Source organism: Pezoporus occidentalis, unplaced genomic scaffold (genome assembly GCF_034315485.1).
Source record: "Pezoporus occidentalis ecotype Australia unplaced genomic scaffold, CSIRO_AGI_Poc_V1 ctg236, whole genome shotgun sequence".
In the NCBI taxonomy this organism is placed as follows: Eukaryota; Metazoa; Chordata; class Aves; order Psittaciformes; family Psittacidae; genus Pezoporus; species Pezoporus occidentalis.
This window is the reverse complement of record NW_026914244.1, coordinates 599,480-622,581: the sequence shown is the minus strand read 5'-3', so window position 1 is coordinate 622,581 and position 23,102 is coordinate 599,480. Positions and strand designations below refer to the sequence as shown.

The window sequence follows — 23,102 nt, the reverse complement described above, 5'->3', positions numbered from 1 at the left end:
CTACTGTAACACAATGCGAAGCACCTAAAGCCTTGTCAGTTTTAAACTAGTATTTTAACAGTTTAAGTTCTCAGATTATTTATTCATTTTGCTTACTTCTTACCTAGGAAAATACATACCAAACAGCAATACATCTCATAGCCACAGTGCCGCTTCAGTAACCTAAAGACTCTTACTAACAAGTCTACTCTTCTACTGTTTTCAGGAGAGCTGTGCAAGAGTGCTGCTGTTCCGGGGAGCTGACAAGGAGATTAAGAACTATAACAGCCAGTCTCCATTTCAGGTAAAAAAGAAACACCCCTCTGCCACTCAGAAATATTTGGAGGAAAATCTCACATGAAATTGGTTTTGTGGAGAAGTTACACTGCACAAGGCTGCAAACAGCTGCAGAGTAAGATAACTGTCAGTTTGAAAACTTGCCTTTGTTTAATGTCATAATTGAAGGTGGTATTGGAATAACTAAGAATGAGAGAAAACCACATTCCCTTAGCTGGTCTGGTGACACCGTCAATGAGTTTGAGAATTATATGAGCTGCTGATGACAAAACATGAAGTCATTGGTGTTCTGCAGTCCAATGCTTTGTGGTTATCTCCGGTCCCATGTAAGAGACATCGAGGAGTTCACGTAAGAGAGATCCAAGGAGTGACCAGGCAGCTCATCTTTGCTTGGCCCTAGTTGACTTAGCCAGAAAGAAGGTCTTTCTTCCTTGGATGTGAGGCCAGAGAGCTAGGTTAAGTTTCAGGATGGGATTGCTATAATGTACTGTCAGTGGTAAAAGTTGAAGCTGTCATTTCCATCTCCAAAAGAAAAGAAGTGTTTCTTCAGATCAGTCAAAATTTCCTAGATGGTTTTTCACTATTTTCTTAAAGTATTTTTCTGAAAGCTCTGTTAAAATCCAAATGGAAGAAAATTGTTTGTCCAAAGTTTGTCAGGTATGGCTGACAACCTTAAGCTGTTATTTCGAAGCAGTCTTAATTAGCCTGGGTTTTGAAGGAACATTCATAATGCAAACTGATGTGAGAAATAAGGATGAAAGCTGCAATGTTGTAAGAAAAAAGAACAGAAAGGATTCTTTTCAAGTTATGGAAAAAGGTACTTCTGGAAGAAGGATGGCACAGTGCCACTGAAAGGTCCTGTCCTGGTGTGAAATGTGAGGGGCTATTTCCCAAAATCAAGTAGTCTTTCAATCAAAAGAAATTCTGCTTTACCTTCGCTTGTTGTATCTTTCCCATTACTTCCTCAGCCTACATTGGATAATGCTTGTGTAGAATTCAAGGATGCTTTTGCTCTTTTTTCATGCTTTGACAAGTGAAGTAGTTGAAATACTGCCTATGTCCGTGCGGGAATCTGAGTTGCCTCGTCAAAAGTTTTGTGTAGGAACCGCCTTTGAGTTTCAGGCTTTTAAAACTCAGCCAAATAATTCTATGTCAGTTTAACCATCTCCATATTTTGAATGTTTTCTGAGTCTAAGCTGTGTATCTCAAGCCTGCAAATCTCAGCCAGTTCAGTTTACTTTTGGGACCATTTTCCCAAGACTGGGAAGATGGTGCATTAATTGCAGGCACCATATCTGAAACTGCTGATAGTTTGCCATCTAAATATGTACTCAGCACAAGAGTACATAATGCTTATCACTGCACCTTAGAAGTATGGAGTGGTTAAGAAATGGACTAAGAGGAAACCTTGATTGTTAGAGGGGTGGGTTCTGGTGTCATCTCTTTGCTCTTATTAGTTTATGTCTTTGCGATTAATTTTTATTTTTGTTCTAGTATTTTATGTGGGGGAAGGTAAATGGCAGGTTGAATAGTTTGCATTTGTCTTCCTCTTTGTATTGACTCTTCTTCCTCTTAGAACACAAAAATACAGGGGGAAAAAGGCAGAGAAGAAAACATTTTAAAGTCTAGAGGTGGTGGTTGTAAGGCTTCAAGACGTGAAGGATGAGTAACCAAAGCCAAATAAAACTAAGGGAGCACAGGAGACAGGTGGAATAATTTCAGGGGAAGGGTATAGCTTTGGAAGTGCATTTAGTGACCAGTGAACTATCTCATGGCCCTATGGAATAAGATCCTTTCTGTTACCATTTATTATATGTTACTAAATAATATTATACAATATTATTATATGTTTTATATGTTATTATGTATTGTATGATCATCCCACTGTGCTGGGCATTGGTGAGGCTGCACCTTGAATCCCGTGTTGAGCTCTGGGCCTCTCATTACAAGAGAGATATCGAGGTGCTGGAGCGGGGCCAGAGAAGGGCAATGGAGCTGGTGCAGGGCCTGGAGCCCAAGTGTGATGGGAAAGGGCTGAGGGACCTGGGGGGTTCAGTGTGGAGAAGAGAAGGCTCAGGGGGGAGCTGATGGCTGCCTCCAACTGCCTGACAGGAGGATGGAGCCAGGAGGAGGCTGGGCTCTGCTCCCAAGGAACAAGGGATGGGACAAGAGGAAACGGCCTCAAGCTGCACCAGGGCAGGTTTAGAGCTGAGGAACAATTCCTGCCCCAAAGGGTGCTCAGGCATTGGAACAGGCTGCCCAGGGCAGGGCTGCAGTCACTGTCCCTGCAAGTGTTCACACACCGTGGAGACAAGGCCTCAGTGCCGTGGGTTAGTGGTGGCCTTGGCAGTGCTGGGATAACGGTTGGACTTGATGATCTTGAAGGTCTTTTCCAACTTGGTTGATTCTGTGATTCTGTGGTGTCTTACTTTAAGGGGTAGGGAATGTAGGAAGAATTCTAATTTCTATGGCTGGAGTCAGTAGAGAAAACCCTGATGCCAGCACTGCAATAAAGCAGCATTAGAATTAATTCTTGGCCATCTGTTGCTGACCCAGTCGATCAAACACCACAATTGGAGCTGTTATAAAATTATGCAGAATCCCCTTGAGTTAATAGGATTTTACATACTAAAAATGTTTACTCATGTAATCAGTAGCAAGGAACATCGAAGCATCTCAGATGTACATAATGAGACTGGTTGTAGCTGCAGCATCTATTCCTTTGAGTAACCTCCATTATGTTCCTTTCTCAGAACTCTAAAAGGGTGATTCTTTTGAATTGCTGCTGAGAAAACTGCTGATATGAAAACTGTGCTGTTCTGTAAAACAAAAGCACCCAGACATGGAGAAATTTGTGTGTTGCTTTCAAGGCCTGCCAAAGCTTTATTTATTTGGATGAAAATGAGCAGCATGAGTTTGTATCTAGCATTAGCTTCAATGAATGTAGTGTAATTTTACCACCAGAGAGGATGTGCCTGTGTTCACTTCTTACCAAATCACAGTGCTTATTAAAACAAGCATGGATTTATTGGATCATATGTCTAGCAGAGTAAGTGTTGAAATGGTCTAGCCAGGTGTCAAGGCCATGAAAAAGCTTGACTGTATTTCTTAATGAAGCCCTTAGAATCATAGAATAGTTAGGGTTGGAAAGGACCTTAATGTCATCCAGTTCCAACCCCCCTGCCATGGGCAGGGGCACCTCACACCAAACCATGTCATCCAAGGCTCTGTCCAACCTGGCCTTGAACACTGCCAGGGATGGAGCATTCACAACTTCCCTGGGCAACCCATTCTAGTGCCTCACCACCCTCACAGTAAAGAACTTCTTCCTTATATCCAATCTAAACTTCCCCTGTTTAAGTTTTAACCCGTTACCCCTTGTCCTATCACTATAGTCCCTAATGAAGAGTCCCTCCCCAGCATCCCTATAGCCCCGTTCAGATACTGGAAGGCTGCTTTGAGGTTTACTTTTGCATTTATTAGCTACCTTTGAAGGAATGTGTTTCATCCTGACTGATTACTGGGGTCCATTAAGTTAGTAGTCAGTGTTGAGTATGGTTGATGTCACCCATAGCTGAAAGTCTGTCCATGACTGTCAACTGCGATAGACTGTGCTGATAGTCTGTACCCTGCAATCACAGAATATGGTCAGCAGGAATTTCACAGAATCATAGAATCACAGAATGGTTTGGATTGGAAGTGATCTTAAAGCTCATCTAGTTCCAGCCCCCTGCCATAAGCAGCGATACCTTCCACTAGACCAGGTTTGCTCAAGTTGTCTAACATGACCTTGAACACTGCCAAGGATGGAGCATTTCTCTATATATCTTTTTGTAGGGTCTCCCCCCCATTTAATAAGTATTAATGCTTGTATGGATGTGGGGTCAATCTCCTCTCTCTGTCCTCCCTGTGGATGTTTCAGGTGGATTGGGGCAATTCCTGCATCGCTGTGACCAAGTGAAGAAATTGTGTATACTGTGTGTTTTAGTTAAAGAATGACCAGCAATGAGAGGTAAAATGAAACCTGTGCCACATCATTATATTCTGTTGCCAGTTCTGTTTATCCATCATTCTCTTATCCATCCTGTCCTGGCTGGGTAACCTAAGTACCTTACACACTAATTATTCTGTACTAACAGATGGAAAAAAAACATTGGTATTACAGATCTTCAAGTGCTACCTAATAATAAACTGTTATATACATGGGACTTGACCATTTTTCCTTTGAAGTAACTAAAATGGAAGCAGGGATGTGCATTCCTTCAAAGGAGTGAAGTTGGATGTGCCCTCAGCCATGCCTGTTGTGAGTACTGCTTGTGCCTCCACAGCAATTCATTTATACCTTACGGTAGAACTTGCCAAAACATGATGTTTGCCACCAACACACAGTACATAATTTAGCTCTCATACACTGGCTTACAAATGCTGAAATGTAACTTCTGTTCCAGCTATAGGTTGACTTTAACGTTTCCAGTTGTTTTAGGGTTTATTTTGCCTTTATAGTTTCTATTTTATTAGTAAAACACAAAATACCCTTTCAGAAAAATAGGATATCCATGGTATCCTATCAACATCCATAGTTTTACATACATTACATGTGTTCCTAAATTAATTTCTTGCTTATATGGCAAATAATAATCCAGTAGCTTGGAAATCTCAGTTTTGCAGTGTTTGCAAGCTGTTGATATTCTGTTGTGTAAGTGAAAATGAACCTTGTTTATCATGTTTTTCCTTTTTCTTTCAGTAGCAGAAGCTCTATGAGTAATTCATGTGATTTCATATGGACTATACAGCACTTTCAAGCTTAGAGCTCATAGCACTAGTAATTTGTCAGTGTTCTTAAAGCAGATGGTCAAATATACAGAAGAATGATTTCAAGGTGGCATTTAGTGACACCTTTTAATGGCAGAGTTGTACCTGTGAATGGTTTCTCTTAGGTGTACCTTAGTATTGATCATTGCTGTCCCAGACCAGTGCAGGCTCTCGTTGTGCTGATGTTACATAGATGGCAGGAGGAGCATCAGTCTACAAGCTCCACTGCAGGTAGAACTGTTCCTTTCAGTGTGTTGGGTGTACAGCTATTTTCAACTGCTCATATTTTTGCCAGGTTTGAGTCATTTGAAATGAATTTTTTCCATGCCTGGTGTCAGGCAGCATTGTTCAGAAAAACAAAATGATTCAGCTGTTTCGGTGGATGGGTGAGGGAAAACATGTGTTGTTTTGCTCATACTGAGAAACTCTGTTGACCCACCTCTCCCTGTCCCATCTCCCCTGTTGTGTTAATTTGTTTTCTTTAATTGCCCTGTATGTTGTTGCTGATCTCCATCTTAATATTATGATTGTGTAAACTGGTTTGCAGTCTGACTCAAATAGAGGAGCTCCAAAGCCAGAGTGCATGTTTGGGTGCTAAGCTGGCTGGGGGAATAGAATCAGGCACAACTGGGCATGGGGAAGTGAACACTGAGCTTGGAGGTGGGTGGGACAGCGCAAGACTGGCTGGGAACCTGTAAGAGCTGGAAGAGTGAATGGAGCAAGACCCTTGGTTGGGGGTTTGAACTAGATGGTCTTTAAGGTCCCTTCCAACCCAAACCATTCTGTGATTCTGAGGTGGATGAGAGTCTTGCGGACATTTTTAATCATCAAGGGCAGAAGACAAAGGAAATGAGATTAGAGGGAGAATAGGGACTAACTGTAGGAGAAGGGAGGCTTGCTTGGGTAATGATGCTGGGGAGGAAGCCTCAGACTGGGGAGGTGAAGCTGAGTGGCCAGGGAGGACGGGGCTTTCACAAGGTGGACATGCACGCAGTGCTCCCAGCCCTGCTAGTGGGCTGAAAAATCAATTTTATTATGCAGCACATCACTAGAATGGCTTCTCAAACCTCAATTTTGATTTAGGTGATTATAATTCTTAATTTCTGTCTTTTTTGATGAAATTTACAGGCAAAGGACAAGAAGTTATACTCAGGTATTGTTTTTGCCGCTGACTTTTGAAAGGGATTTTAAAGGGATTTGGATTTTAAAACTAAAAATCTCTGGGTGGTGCCACAACAAGGCACCTTTATAAATACTTAGCAAATATAAATAGTTTTCTCTCTTGGTGTTAAAATGTGTAACTGTCAATGGATCAGGTGAATTACACAAGGACAAGTATTTATTTTCATCCTTATTCCTTTCCTGAAGCACCAGGGTGAAGAATGCATTATTGAATATTGGGTATTGCTGGCAAAAAATATAGCTCTCTTCTCATGCTGCATTCTGCCTTTAGTCAGACTTTCAGCTTTTGTCCTGATTTGAGTCAAATAATGGAATTTATTCATACTTGCTTCGGTGGATTTATTTTCTGTGTGTTGAGCAGTTACATTGTGGTTTGTAGTACAGTAATAATAGGTAAAGGCCAATCTGTCATGGAAGTGTATGGTCTAATTCACACTTAGTCATTTGTCATATTTAGATACTGATAGGAAAAGATTTAAGATTTTAATCATGTAAAACCCCCAAAAGTACTAGAATAAATCTAATAATAAATTCTGCAGAATGGCTCTTGAAGATTTGGGCACAGAGGTGTTAGTAACAATTGCATTTACGACTTTTAAATCTGCATAAGTGACCATCCCAGAACAACCTATGGATTTTACCTTTAAAAATAAGGGACTGTGAATGTTTATATGCAGGACTACTCAACATACACTTGTCTTATAAAGACATAATTAAAATAAACTAAAAAAGAGGAGTCTTATGGTGATATATCCAGGTGCAAACAAGGATTAGTTGTGATATGTTTTCTCATCACTTACCTTAGAGTGCTATTTATACAGAGGAACACATGTTCTCCTTTGAGAAGCAGGTGTATTTATGCTTTTGTGATGCTGATACGGTATCTGTCAGGGTATTAAGGGTAATGCTGGCAAGTGAACGTATTCCTGAGAATAGTAGGGATACAGGATGTTGTTCCAAGTAATGCTTCCAATGGGAAAGTGCTTGATAGCAAGTTAGAGGTGACCTCAGGTGTCAGCAGGTTTCCTGCTGTTGTCAGGTTTGAAGTATTGACAAACCATGAGGCAGATGCTCCTCCTGACTGGCACATGAAGTGCAATATCCAAGGGCCGCTATTTGATTCATGATCCAGCTGGTGACAGGAAGATAAAGCTGAAGTAATATTCCTGCTGAAAACATGAAACAGCAAAAATGCTTCTTCCTCAACTGTTTCTGAAGATACTACAGCTAATTTTGAAGGTAGACCTCAGCCCAAGGGGCTTTCATTAATACTCTCGCTTGGCTTAATAAGGGCTGGGTATGACAAGAGAACAGGAGCACAAAAATACATATGGATAGAGAATGGGTTTGAAATGCAATCACCTTGATGCAGAGGTGGTTTGCATAGCGCTGGCTGATCACTCCCCTTTGTTGTAACCCCTGTCGTTTTCCAGAAGAGAAGACAAATGGAAGTGATATAGGGAAGTGGAAAGAAATGAGATGATCTGATTGTCTTTTATTGAGAAAGGCAAAATATTGCCACGCTTGGAGAGGCTAAAAATACTTACTGCAGAATGTGTCTTTTAAAAAAAGCTGTTGTTGCTGCACAGTTGTTCTGTGACTGTAAACTTATGGAGGAGTCTCCATGAGGCCATCTTTTGTATTGAGCTCCATGAAAATGATCCCAGACCTTTTTTCCCCCACCTCTTTGTGCTATCTCTCCCCACCCAGGTAGGGGTTTCCTGCTGAAATGGCTCAGGTGTTCCCACATGCATCAGGATTTCCCTGGGAAAATCAGTGTTTCGGAGGTAGCTAGGAGCTAGTTTGTTTTTCCACCAACTTCCAAAAGCTTGGAAGCAACTGAAGCTAGGTTATAACATAGTGACATGGTTTAGTATGAGGTGTCCGTGCCCATGGCAGGGGGGTTGGAACTGGATGATCTTAAGGTCCTTTCCAACCCTAACTATTCTATCATTCTATAAAAGGGGATGAATTCAGCAAACTGCATTGTAAAGCTCAGCACCAGTTGTTGCCTCAAAGAAAGAAAGGCTCATGTATGATGCAGACACAGTTAGTTGGCATGGGTGAAGTTGCAAGAGGCAGTGGAGATTTGTATGATCTTAATTATATATATATTAATATATATAATTATATAAAACTGTGGGGTTTTTTGCGGTATTAATGCCATTTAGTTTCTATAATGTGTTACCTTATTACATTTTGTATGCTGCTGTTCTGTGTATGTAATTGCTTTAGTGACACTGATTGAATTAGTCAATACTTAATGAACCAAAAATAGCAGGGGAATAGAAATCCACCTTTTGTGCTGAGGCTGTTTCTACTATGATGACCAGGATGCCCAGTGGTGTCCTGCTGTTCTCTGGTGGTCCTCTGTCTGCTTGGATCTGAAGGGATTGTCACAACTTCAGACTAGGTATAAGGAGGAATTTTTTTATGGTGAGGGTGGTGAAACACTGGAGAAAGTTTCCCAGAGAGGTGGCAGATGCCCCATCTCTGGAATCATTCAAGGCCAGGTTGATCTGGGCTCTGAGCAACTTGGTTAAGTGGAAGATGTCCCTGCTCATTGCAGAGACCTTTAAAGGTCCCTTCCAACCCAAACCATTCTATGGCTCTATGAACTTAACAATTACATTTCTGGGAAACTGATATTTTTGTGTCCATGCAGTGCTGAGCACAACCTGTGAGTGGGACTAGTGGATGCTCATGCCTGCGAGTATGGATTAATGATCATAGCGATGGTTGGGTGATGTTGTGGCTCTTGGTTTTGCACATCTATACAGACCATTCAGTGTTAATTTCTGGTGGTATCCGAGTACTTGTTGCTTATAAAAATGGAGGATCTTTGCCTCTAGGACAGACTTAACATCATCTTGTGTTGCCATCTGGAGAGAACATTCATGACAAGCAGTTGGCGTATGCTGCCGTCCTGTGTCCATCAGAGCATGTTACTGGTGTTAACTTCTACCAGACTCCTGTTTCCAAAGGTTTTATTACAGTTAACCCATGGAATTTGGAGTGAATCCACCAAATGTGTTGCGTAAAATAATCATAGTATTCTATTAACCCAATGCATTTTTACCCTAAGGGCTTTCAGAAAGCATTTTCAGCCATTCTGGTTGGCAGCTTAAGGAACACTGTATTAAGTGTTTGCAGAATTGAATCCCATAAACAGGTTTCACTGCGAAACAGTGGGCAGGATCCTGCTGCCTGCTGTGAGTAGGAAGACATTTTGCTGTAAGTGTTTGAGGAAGAAGCTGCTCATGTAGCACATTTTGGTTTTTCCATGAGGTGAAAGGTTTTACCCTAGAGCAGCACTGACCCCTAGACCCTCGAGCTGAGTTTTCTGTATAGCCTGACATGTGCTGTAATGTCAAGGAAAACAAAACCTTAGCAGGTAGCACACACTTTCTAAAGGAGTTCAGCTGAAGAAGGCTGCATTTCATGGCGTTTTGATTTAGCAGATTATGGGGGGTGGTGGTGAAGAGAAAATTAAGTCAATTTTATTACTGGCTCTGTCTTAGCTGCTTTCATCTGATGCTGCAACCTGGCTTTAGCTGCTTTCAATAAATACTCCTTAGCGATTGCTGCTTGCCCATGTAGCAGTAATAAGGATTATGTAATAACTGGCTTCTGATGGCTCTTCCCAGCTTGAGCTAGATTTTCCCCTGGAATAAGTCTGTAATTGTAAATGTGTGTGTATCACACTGATGGCTTTTTCTTCTTCATTTCAATTATTAAAACACAGATGTAGAAAGGCGCGTCTTACTGGAGACTGACTTGCGAAGGTGGTGTTTTAGCAGAGAGGCAGAAAGAAGATGGAATCTTTTCTCTATTTTTGAAACAGATTTAACATTAAATTCCCCAATGCATGCAGTGACCGTCAAGGAGGCTTAATACAGTCTGTACAAAGTAACCTAAAAATCTGCATCGTTTCTCATCTAACGAAACAGGAGGAAGTAAAAAAAGGCCACGAAGCTGCAGAGTTGTCCCTGGCATGTTCATTTTTGCTCTCTGCCATGTTTTGTGGTCACTTTAAGGGACTACCCCTGTGTTCAGTTCTACACTTCCTGGCAAGCTGGTTCTTGCATAACAATGGTTAAGTTTGCAGGTGAGAGTGAGAGAGTGAGGTGGTTTAGAACTGATTTGCTCACATGTTGTGAAGAAAAGGCTTACAGGTTTTTATCTTGGTGTCCATGCTGGCTTAGTTTAATCTGAGGGTATTCAGTCATGGCTTATTGATGAATAGGAGTAGTTAACTTTTAAGAATGCAGTTATGTATGTTCGTGAAAGGCCAGTGTAAAATAAAATACAGGTTCTTGCTTTTAAAATCATAATGAGGTTACTGCAGAATGAACAGGGCTGCCTAGAGGCATTTTTATGTGTCAGTCCTGTGTAGAGTCCTGCAAAGACAGCACTGCAGGACATGAAGAGACTAAAAGGAGGTCATTCCCTTTGATAGCCTTCTCTTAATTTTGACTTGAATTCGCAAAGTTAGTCAGCCCTGGCACTGTTTCGTGGCTACTGAGCATATTTCAAAGACCCATAGGGACTGTAAAGCCTCTTGCAAGCAAAACCAGCATTTTAGCAGTAAAAATGTGCCAGCACTGTTATGTTCACAGTATACTTCTTTGATAATGCTCTGCTAAATTCACATCATCTATTTGGATGAACATTGTTGCATATTTGCTTATTTTTAAAATACTATTTGCTCAAAAAGGGAAATTCCTTGTTCTTTTGAAGTGCTTGAAATTCTGTTTGATTGCACTGGGGTGGAAGCGTGTACTCACACTTTGGATTGTTTCCAAGCCATGCTACCCAATCTTTCTGTATAATGTCTCCTACTGGATATGATTACTTGTAATTAACATTGCCTGATTTTAGTAGCATGCTATTCTTTAAAGTTACAAAATTGCACTCTTCCCTGCAACAGATAACTTGGATTATATAAAGTCTTTGACACCTAATAGGTAATTTGCTATAGCTGAAAACAGGATGCTTTCTCTTCTGAGTGGAAACTTCTGGAGGCAAAAACTGGGAGGTCAGTTGTCATTTTTTTTCCCTGTTCCTTGAGCAGAGTGTGGGGCATTGATGCATTCCCTTCAGCATCCACTGCTGCAGAAGTCTTGGTCAATGTCTCAGCTGGGCAATGGCATCTTTGCACCCATTATAGGATACTTTCCATGAGGCTTAGACTCCAAAGGTCTGAAAAATGCTTTAGATCTTATATGTGGGAATGCTAGAAGTTTAACACCTGGTCTTTGATTAGTATCAAAATGTAGCCAGGGGATGAGCACGAGGTGGTTCTCACCAGGGAAGTTGCTGACACTGCTTGGGGGACTTACATAAGGGACTGCACCGGCGCGGTGGGGTTGCCTACGTGCTGCGCTCTGCCAAGCAGGAATACTTTGACCTTAATACTGAGGCGAAGCGCTGGTGGCAAGCCTTTGTTTAAACAGTGCTAAAATGATCAAGGGAATGATGAAGAGCCTCAAAGAAATATTGGCCCTTTCCCATAATTTATATTTTCAGATGCTAAAACTAGTTGTTGAGCAAATGTAAGGTATCTATTTTAAGATACTGCATGTCAATATCTGACTACAGATGGCTCCATGAATCATAGTTAGAAGAAGGAAAATGTTAGACACTAAGATATTGTTGCTAAGAGATTTTTGTACACAGTATGCTAACATGTGCTGGCAAATTTGGGAACAGTAGCAGCAGCATGCTTTTTGGAGAAAAAAATCTCAGTGGTGAAGAAACTGTCTTCAAAGGACTATTTAAAGGATAGTAACATTATTGTGCTTTGTTGTATCAAGAACTGATGAAGATGAACTTGTCTTTCAAGCAGATAACATACAGAAAACATCCAAAAGGTAAAGCTAATCCTGCTCGCTGATGGAATTAGAAAGTGGAGAATAGAGAGAAAAAGGAAAAAAAGACTTTGGGGATTAAATTAAGCAAGTTTCAAGAAGATTAATGATGATGGTTGCTGATATTTTGCCATCTACTGGACATCAGATATATTAATATACAGAGTTAGTACCTTTCAAAATGCGGAATGTTAAGCTTGTGTTACATTATCTAATTAAAATTGCTAAGAATTATTTTCTGTCCAGGAAAAGAGCATGTCCGAAAATGCTGAGTAGGATTTTTTGCTTCAGTTTTTGATAGCATTACTCTAGAGTCATTTAGGAGAATTTACAACGTCTTATTGTCAGGGTAGAAGATGTGGGTTATCTGTGCACTTCGTACAAACCTTTACTGAGCATCATTTAAAGGAAAGATATTTAAATGTTACTGCTTTTCTTTATTCTGTGTCTGTCTTGTTCCTCTTATTTCAGTGAGTTTTACTGAAACTTGAAGATGTTATATTTGAAGTAAAGCTTCAAAGGGATAAAATGAATTGGTAAAATGAATTTTATGAACTAAAACCTCAGTTCTGGTAAATTTTCAACAAAAAATATTATATGAACAAAATACAACCCTACTATAAACTTCCCAAAATAGTAACTTGCTTTGGATAGATTACTAATAGTTGTATTAGATCTCAGTTTTAAAACGGATTACTTTTAAGTAAGTTTTGGAGTGTAAATGTGTGTCTCCATAATGTAAAGCATATGTGTCTTCTTGAGGTCATGTCTCATGTCATCCTTATTATATGTATTCAGGAGTGCTCTTAGAAGAAGAGAGTGGATTAGTGATATTAATAGTGTATTAATCAAGCATTTGGTTTTATTTTAGAATGAGGTGAACGAAGAAGCTTCCGCCGGTTTTCTTTGCAGTGTTGTAGCCTCCAAGTCAAAAATCAGCTGTAATAAATCTAACTATAAAATGTGGAATGATGCTTTGCCTTTTGATTTTGGAAAGTAAAATACAGAATTCATGAATATTCAGCATTTCTATCTGAGATGATATGGCTATTGTAGCTGGATGGAATTTTCCAACTAGTTGAGAAGAAAACCCCATTTTGTTGTATGTATTGAATCCTTAATGTCTCCCCTAACTGTGAAGGTACCTGAAGTCTATGTTGTGATTTGAGCTCTGAACAGCGCTTGCCAAGTTGTCATATTTTGCCAAGGTATTACAAGAGGATGTATTTCCAAAGCAAACTGAGCTCAAGATATGTTCTTTAATTTCTTGAACAAGTAAACACACCTTCATATACCGGCTCTCTGAAATCATGTACAAAGCCAATAGTGTTTGATGGATACATTTTTCTCCCACACCTATGGAAAAGAGATTTGGAACGCAGATTGCTTCTTGCTTTTCCAAACCGAACTCCATCTGTACCACTGAACAGAGCTTTAACATGTACATGCTGCTTGTGTATGAGAGCAACTAATGCAAACTGATATAAGATCCCTTTTTCGGAGGCTGCAGAATGTGCTGTATGATTTTGTGTCGCTATTTATCAGGGATGGTACCTCATGGTGCTGTGTGAGACGAGTCTGTGCTCTTGACAACCTAAGTTTGACTTTGTAATGTCCTTGTGGATGACCACTGCATACCTGATGGTACCCTGGGACAGACTTCAAGGTGGCTTTAGACTCCTTTACCTCTTTGTTTTATTAGGAAGAGCTTTTCTTTACAGAGCGCACAGTAGAAATACGTTGAAGTTGAATTACTGTGCCTTTTCATTGCCTCACGTTAAGCATCGTTAGATTTTCATATCAGATCAGAGAGGTGCCTGTCTCTGAAGGTTGTAATGATAACGGAATGGTTTAGAGATTGCCTTGCTGATTATCACCTCTTGATATGTCAGCTATTGGGTGAATTGTTGATATGATTTTTGTCTGGAAAATGATGCTTATTAAAGATAACATTTCTTATATTTTTAATAGTAAGAAAACATCCTGATTATGACATGTGGAAGAGCTTTTCTGGCAGCCTTTTGATGAAGAAAGTGATCCCAGCCATTCCGTCTAAATTCACTTGTGTTAATTCCTTACGAGTGTCTGGTGATTGTGAATCCTGTTATGTAATGGCTTGAATGGTATTTCTTGTTATAATAATAGAGTTCTCAGTGTTAAAATAGATAATTTATTATTTTAGAAGTCTGTGAGTAAAGTGGAAGGCAGTTTCTGGAGCGTCTTATGGTTACAGTCTCATTTACAGGGTTGTTTCACCCTGTCTTTCCAGTGCCACCTGAAGATGGGAGCATGTAGGGTACCTGTCCTCAGAGTATCCCCTGTATCCATTTGCATTTCTGCTCCTTGGCTGAAACTAAACAAAATCAAGACTGAAGCTGCATTTTGTCCTGGAATAGAGCTATCTCCTTTAATGTATAGTGCCATACCTGTACTATACAGGTATCTGCGATTCCAGACATCACTGCAGTTCCAGGCTTTCCAGAAAGACAGTAATTTAGTGTGCGCTGCTGGTTAGCAGAGACAGTGGAAGGGTGAAACGTCAGCCCTGAAGAAAAGAATAATGTAATGTACTTCCATCAGGAAAGTGAGATTGTGTGGAAGAGAAGGGGGAGAAAAAGCAGGTGAGGGGTGCTGCCTGCCTTACGATGAACTGCTGCTTGTGAACTGCAGCTACAACTGTGCAGCCCAAACAGCTTCCTCCGCTCTCCATTTAGGCAGAGCATTCTAAAGCTTTATGTCTTGTCTGGTCTAAGATTCAAGCATGTGCAGAAGGAACCTCAGCAGCCTAGAGTGAGAGTGAGACAGAAATGAACTAAGAGATAGTCTCCTCACTCCCATGTAGAAAGTTTGTCCAAGATCATTGGCTGGATTTAAGAGAGGGTAACTTCAATTTCTCTTCTTTTCTATACTGTTTCTTATAGCAGTTTGTTCCAAAGAGCGATAATGTAATTTGGTTTTGGTGCTTGTCTTTCAGGGACTAACCTATAAAGCTCTAAAATTGTATTTGCTAACAGGCTACAAAGATCTTGCTCTAATTTAATAGAACTTCTACCTGTGTTACATTTCAAGAGCGGAAAAAATCAATTGTGAAAGGTTAGTGACAGGTAAAGTGTATATATAATTTCCAGTTTCCCGAAAGGAACAAAGCACTGCATTAATCACAATCACAAAATCTAACTACTTGAATGTAAGTAATTGATATAATGAGAACTGCATTTATGAGGCTGAACAGAGACGTTGGTGACTCAGTGCTGCTACTTACGTCTGGTCCAGACTCTGAAAACGTTAAACTCTGTCTCACTAAAGGCAGAGTGAGACTGTAACCAGACATCTGTCAGGTTGCACTGTTTATACAAAGTACTCTTATTTGTCATTATTTAAACTAAATTTCTTTGGGGAACAAGCATCAGGAAAGCAGAACTAACCAGATGGGTCAAATATTTAATTTCTGAATTGACTTCTGAGAGCCAGCTTAAAAACTGCCTGTATCCAGATGGAACGTTTCCGACTGTAAATATCAGAAGACCAGAGGGTGAGAATAATGCTGTGCCAAGAGAAAGAAATCCCCTCCTTGAGGTGGCTCACCAGTTAGGAGGGTTTCATTCCTCATCCAGTGCCCTGTTCTGGCCAAGTCATGGGGTGCCCTGTCTGCTGCTGGCTCCCCCCAGTCTCAGGGTCACAGCTGCTTCATTCATTCAGGTTTCTACTTCACTGAGCTGTCACTTAGTTACAAACCATAGCAACTAGCCAAGTGTCAGTTAAACTCCTTCCCTTCCTTGCTCAGTTGGTGGCAGAGCATCTGGCATTGCCCTGTGTGGCAAAGAGTAAAGCACTGTATCTGGTTGCATTGTTTGAAAGGAGCATCTGTCTGTGAGTCAGCGAGACTGTGAGCTGAGGGTAAAAGCTTTGCTTCTGCTGAGGCAGAGCAAAGATCCATACAAACACTCAGTTTCTGGTCACACTCTGTGTTAGGTACCCTGGCAGTGGCAGCCACTGCTCCACTGCCTTTCCAGAGTTGTTAACCCTGTGGCTTCATGTTGACAGCCCTCAGTGTGTCACAGCTGTGACCTGTGCCAGTGACTCCATTAGCTTTTTGTTATGATGGCATTATGAAGCCAGCATATTATGGAAATAGGTAATACCACCAATCTACATGGGTTTACCCTACTTCCTTTTTATGTTGTATGAGTAACCTTCTGGTAAGATACATCTTCCTGCTTAGCTTTACTTTCTCCTCACTTTCCTGTTGTTAGCATATGTACTTACTCAGACCAGTCATGTATGTTATCAAATCTAATTTGAAAATGATTAGGTGCCCATGTTAACCCCCTTAGTGGGGTCAGTTAAACTTGGAGGGAGCTAATAAATGATTCTCTTTGGTTACTCTCATTCATCTAAAACCACCTCTAATGATGATTATAAACAAAAGAGAGTTTCTGCTTTCTGGACTGTGCAGTAGAAACATGGCAAAGATCCCAACCAAATGGCAGCACAGCAGAGAGAGATCCTGCTTGAAGTCTGTAGGCGCTGTGCGGGAACTACTTAGTCCTGCTTTTCAGCTGGACTCTGATTGACACCGTGCTGGGACGCTGCAGGTGCTGTCTGATTCTGGAGCTGATGCAAAGTTAAATACATGCTACAGAAATAGAGAAAAAAACCTCAGGTTTGAGTGGAAGTTGTAGATGAGTGATTTATTGTTGCAATTTTTTTAGGGAGATCCATAAACAGAATTTATCAGATTTACAGAATAAGGTGACATGCAGATTTTTGATGTACGATAAGTGTCTTTGTGGCAAAAGGATGAAATGAAAGGCCATTTGTTGCAAGAATGAAACTACCTGGATTACAGTAAGGCTGCTGGGTAGGCAGGTTTTAAAAGCTGCAGTTTTTGAAGGCTCAGCATAACGGAGTCTGTAAGTAGCTGGGAGTTGCAAAGTGCTACCTCCAGCCTTTCACGGCAGTATTTCACGTCTGCAGACATGCATGGGATGCGTTTGGATGACTGGAATCCAGTTCCTTCTGGAACCGAAAAAAACCTTTGAGTGTAGCTTTGCTGGCTGTGCTGCTTTTCACTGCTAAGAAGAGATGTGTTGTGATTGGGGAAAAAAACCCAACAAAACCTTCTTTCTTGCCATAACCCCTCAGTCAGAAATCTAGCACTTGACTACAAAACATCCTAAGAAGCAAAATACGGCTATTTAAAACCATATAAATTATGAAGTGTGTAGAGAATCAAACTAGTATTTTCTGCAAAGTTTCTGTGTTAGAATGTGAGTTTTTTTCCTAAAGTACAAAGAATTTTAGTGCAAATATAGAGCTTCAGTTTGGTTCTGCTTTAGTTTTCATCTTAGCTTAGGGGAGACGGAGTCTTTGCACCACCTGAATTTAGGTCAAGCCCTGGATCTTGTGAAGCCCATTCCCTTGTCCTAATGTGTTCATGCTTATGGTTTCATTTGGCCACTTTATATCTCTGGTTCAGGACACATTTTGCTGGGAAATGTTTGTGGTCTCTGTGCTTTGTGCTTTGCAACTATAAAAACTGAATGAGGATAATTTTGTGTCTTTCTGATTTTTCTCTGCCTTCACTTTCTCCCACACTCTTTACCCATCAAATTCAAGTGAAGTGCATTGACGTTGTGCCAAGAAATATTTGTACTTTTTAATTTTTCCTTGCCTTCTTTAGATCTTAGCATATTTTTCCTTCCTTTTTGCTGTTAGAATTTTATATGCTGTTTTTAGCCAATTGAAGTAAATGAAATGGAGAGAAATGGTAACCTTGAGCTGCTGAATTGAATGCTTGAATCAGAAGCAAGTACAGGAACAATTCCCTGTCAAGCTGTCTCTTAGTTATCTGGCAATATCTTTTTTTTTTTTTTTCAAGTAATAGAATGTGTTTGTTACTTAAACAGCATGTTTGTACTTAAAATCTACTCTATATCAAAGATTCTTTTATTTGAGTAACGTAGCTGCTGTCTAGCAAGCTGCTTGTCACCGATGAGTTCCCTGTTTGAGTTTTCTGTGCTAATTAGAGGTAATGTTGAAGGGAGGTATTACTGCTTGCTTATACTGTAGAGAAAACCCCTGATCTACACACAAAAAAAGCTGGAGAGGGACTTTTGCCAAGAGCATGTAGTGCCAGGACAAAAGGGAAGGGCTTTAAACTGACAGAGGGGAGATTGAGCAACCTGCTCTAGTGGAAGGTGTCCCTGCCCATGGCAGGGGTTGCAACTGGATGAGCTTTAAGGTCCCTTCCAGTCCAGACTACTCTGTAATTCTGTGAAGTGTTGCTTTTATGAACCTGAACCAAGCCAGGCTGCAGAATGTGAAATTAGAGAACATTTCTACAGCTCTATAGCACCATTTGCCAGGACACCAGGGGCTGTACAGAGGAGACTAGAGGCCAGAGTCTGATACATTATCCATTCTGAGAAGAAGCTTCTTTCAGGAGTCATTCCTGGAATAAGATTGTTTTACGAGTGGTTAGAATAGTAATTCTCAGTTGGACAATTGCCTGTGTTGGAGACGAGGCCAATCTGCCCCTGTCTCTTGACCTCCCTGATCTTTGCAGATATTAGTACATGCAGAAATCTTATGACATATTTGAGAAGAAAAACTTATTTCTTCAACCATAGTCTAAAAGCAGAAGTGGGATTAAGTTTTGAACCAGTGTTATGGATACATCATAATGCATTTTGCTCCCAAGAACCCAACACTACTGATAAGTACCTAGAACAGTGCATTTCTTTACTGTTAATACTGTACTGAGAAAATGATGACATGACTTTCACTAGTAAGTATGGTGATATTATATCCAGGTTAATGATTTTAAGGATTAAAGTGATTATACTGCACATGTTCATGGCTGCCTACTGGGGCTTATTTTAAAACACAAGTGTACATGTATTGAGTACAACTGCTAGGTGCTACAGAGACCTGGAACAGAATGTCTCCCATGGCATAGATAAATTTGAAATGAAAAGAAAAAATAATTACTTTATTTAGCTGTTACATTGGATAGAAACTTTTAATGAAACACAAAAGAATTTGCCAAGAGAAGAAAGACAGAACCTGAAAAGCAAATAAAATAAAATGGATTTGGGGCATAATTATACAATAGTCAAGGTTTTCTGTCTGTGGCTTGTTGCTTGGGTAAAGTCTTCATTTTCAAAGATTTACAAGTTTGTTTTGCTTGCTGTTAAATAAAATTGTCCATTCAGTTTCCTGTGGTGAGTGCAGGAACAAGATCCTATGTGTGTTACATTAATAGATGCTACTCATATTAACTGTACTTCATAAGACCTTTAGTGTTCCTTTGAATGATTCGCCATCCCTGAGGTGTGTGGAGTGGTACGAAGCTGCACGGAATCTTTTTGTCATCAGCTCAGACTGAGTTTTCATTCATGTCTCATGACTGTCATTAGCCCTATATCTAGGAGAGTCCTTAAGTAAGACTTTTGAGTCTTTTTTGGGCCTGCACCTTGTGCATGCAGAAGCTTCTTTGAGAAAGGTGAGCCCAGTTTATCCCTTTTAGCTCCTTTAGGAAAGCCACAGTGCCGTTAGGGGAGCAGTATCTGTCAGAATATAAAGCTGCAAAATTGAGCCAGAAAAGGCAATTGCTCAATATTCAGGGAAAAAATAGAAGAAGAAGGGAGGAGATGGTGATGGCACAACTCTGTCACTTTCCTCATATCCAGCAGAGGTGTTTCTCTTTTTAAGCGCACTGAGAGGAGAATTCAGAATAGATATTGCACATCTGTGTTCAACAACCGGGAAAGAAATGAAAAAGTGTTATTTTAGAACTATATTTATTAAAACATTGTAAATTCTTTACATACACATAAACTTTCCCAGTTTCTCTTTTTAAGTATTTTTTGGTGACTTAGTACCTGAACACTTACAGTTCTTGGTACTTCTTCCCTGGCTATCCTGCATACATTGCATTGTAGCTCCTGCTTTCATTGTGCGGGTAAGTAGTGAGGCAGGAGCAATTAAAGGGAAATACCACCTTGGATGTGTGCTGCTCCTGTGGCATTCTCCACACATCTGTAGAGTTCCTGCAGCTTTGGGGATGGTGTGTTTAATGTTCACTGCTGCTTTTGAGTGCTACAACATGAGAAGCTGCAGCTCCTCCATCACTCCCCTGAGACCTCCTCAATCACCTTATCTGGGGGACTGGCAGTGCTGCTTACAGAGAGATTGAGAGAGCATCTCAATGTTGTTTCAGAAATGTATTGCGTTGCAGATTAGAAGTAAGAAACAGTTACTCTGCTTTGTGAAGTGAAAATGTATTTATATGATGTTTGTCAGGATTGTAACACATGTTTTCCTACTTAATAAGTTTATAACAATGTATTAATTGTAACTATTTTCCAATCCTTTAGGTGGCTATAATAGCGGGAAACTTTGAGCTTGCTGAATATATCAAGAATCACAGGGAAGCTGATATCGGTAAGCAAAATATTTACAGACACTGAACATAAATTATACTTGTTTAAAGCAGGTTTTTGCAAAGATCTTAAATCTGGTCCGATGGGAGATGTGACTGCAGGGCTGATGACAGTATCATTTCAAGGAGATTTTAAAAGTAACTTCTCTATATAACATGATGGGGGGAAAACCTGAAATGTTATCAAAATATGCTCTGGAAATGGAAATCAACAGCAGAGTGGTAGATGCTTTGTAAGTATAAATTAGTTTGGAACAGATTAAGTACACATCCTCACACCTGGAAGAGCCAAATTGGTTCCTGCAGGCTGTTTTGTCATCAGCTTAAAGCAGCTTTCAATATGAATAATTGGTCAGAAGCAGAAGATAAAGATTATTCTCTTCTATGAAAGGAAAATCTGTATCAGAAGCTGTCTATCCATATCCATAAACCCATTTCCTCTCACTGAGTGTATGGCACTGGATGAAGGCTAGTTACAGGTGTTAAGGGCCCTTGACAGAAAACCTTAAGGCTTTTTAAAGATCTTTTTACATAGATAGTTTTGCCATTAAAATAAAAACCAGTTTGATAAAAGTGATTTCCAGTATCGTTTAATTACACTGATTTAAAATGCTTCAGTCCAAATTAATTAAAGTTCCACAGAAACATCTTGAAGTTGGAGGAAAAAAGGCATTCCTTTTGAAACAGGAGGGGCTCTATAGTCATCTGCACTGATTTAACTCAGAGATGCAAATCTGTGACTTGATAGTGTTTAATTTCTGTGGAAAACTAGGCCAGCTCACATCAAACTTAAGACCGGGCAAGAATTGCTCTGGACTAAGGCGTCCTTTTCATTTCCCTTTCTGGTAGTGTATGATCTATAATATAGTTTAAAACTGTGCAGTAACATGAATTCTCATAGCACTGTGAGACTTTCAGTTTTGCATAAAGGCAATAACTTCTGCATGAAAGCTCATAGTGAGTTTGAAGGGTTCTTACCTGAGAAAGTGAGATAGTTCCTTTTCATGTAAGGATTCTCTGTCCATCTGTATTTATAAACAGTCTGAGGTAAATAATTAACTACAATTGAATCAGTGAATAGGTGAGCATCTTGTTGTCGTCTATATTTACATATGGCTCATGGTTTTATAACTTCATGAAGATGTTGAAATGGAAGGAAATGGTTGTTTAGATTCAAATGATCCTTTTATTTCTGCCATGTTAGTCCTCAGTAGTTTGGCTTGCATGTAGAGTCGGTGCACGATTACTGCACGTAGCCAGTATTATGTTTTATATTGCTTTAAATAGATTTTGTTCTTCTAAGAGTAGTTGTGCACAATAAAAGAAAAAAACCCTAGTGAAGGAACAACTTCATTTATTACGCATACACTTACAGTATGAGTAACTGTAAAGTCAAAGTAACGCTTACAATATACTTACAAACAGCAGCCTCTAGACTGGTTTGCTTGAAGGAACACTGATGTTACTGTCATCATTTTTTGGACTGGCTGTTGCAGGTTCCCAGTTATGTCAGTGTGTGGGAGAAGCTGGGATGTAGTTATCAAGTAGATGGATAAGACTCAGTCCAGGAAACAAGCGATAGCCATGTGGCTGAGGCTTTAGGCAGAACTTACTGCTGACTGTAAAGACTTTCTGTAGGGTTTGATGATTTCTAGAGAAATGCTTAGAAGCTATCTTCTGTGGGAAAATTCTGCAAGTTTTCCTCATTCCTTCCCTTTTCCACTGAAGGATAGAAATAGCAGTGCTTCCATGGTTCACTTGTGCTTTTTGGTGGATTGCACATAACTATTTGAATTTGTCTGAAAGAAGAAACATTATGTTATGTTGTTTCCTCCCAGCTAATTCAATTTAACAGGAATTTGTCCCTTAATATTTATTACTTTAAATAAAATAACAAAAATGAAGTCATCAGCGTGTCTTTCTCTGGAATGTCTCCCAGTTAAAAAAAAAAAGGGAATAAATCAAAGAACAATATCCTGAACAGAAAACCCAAGACCTGGGATGATGATGAACATGCAGAATAAGGTCAGCGTTGAAACTTCAACAAGTTGGCTTTTATTTATCTTACTTGTCTGGTTATCTGCTATATTCTTGTAGGTTTGGATGTACTCCAACATGTATCATTTGCGTAATGCACCTTCTTAGAGCCTTGAGGCAACAGAGTGGGAAGGAATAGTAAAGAGCTTGAGAAGTATCTTCATGAATATATGAAGGACAGATCACACTCTGAAGTCTCTTGAGAAACATTTCATCTTTCATCTCTCAGAAAGTGTCTTTTTGGGTATATAGTGAATTTTGGTGTTGAACCAGTTCATTAAACCTTGGTTTGGGTATTTTAGGCTCATTCAATAATTATGGTTACTTTGTATTTTGTAATTCTTTTAGACTCAATAGTCATTAAGTTAGAAGTGTGAGAAATGCTTTGGAATACGTGCAGCTTTGGGTGGGTCTCTTTTCTATGGAGGTTTAAGCTGGGAGGTGATGAGCTGTTCAGTCATTTAATAGTAAGCTTGTCA

The 23,102-nt window shown here is 39.9% G+C and overlaps 1 protein-coding gene across 4 annotated transcripts in view; it reads left to right on the top strand.

The window, feature by feature from the left end:
• SHANK2 (SH3 and multiple ankyrin repeat domains 2) overlaps nucleotides 1-23,102 on the top strand; it is a 358,561-nt gene that overhangs the window by 63,887 nt on the left and 271,572 nt on the right. For all 4 annotated transcript variants that reach the window (XM_062621925.1, XM_062621926.1, XM_062621924.1 and 1 more), the window contains 2 exons: nucleotides 206-283; nucleotides 20,522-20,588. In XM_062621925.1, coding sequence (XP_062477909.1) covers nucleotides 206-283; nucleotides 20,522-20,588 — 145 coding nt within the window. The remainder of the gene's footprint in view (nucleotides 1-205; nucleotides 284-20,521; nucleotides 20,589-23,102) is intronic.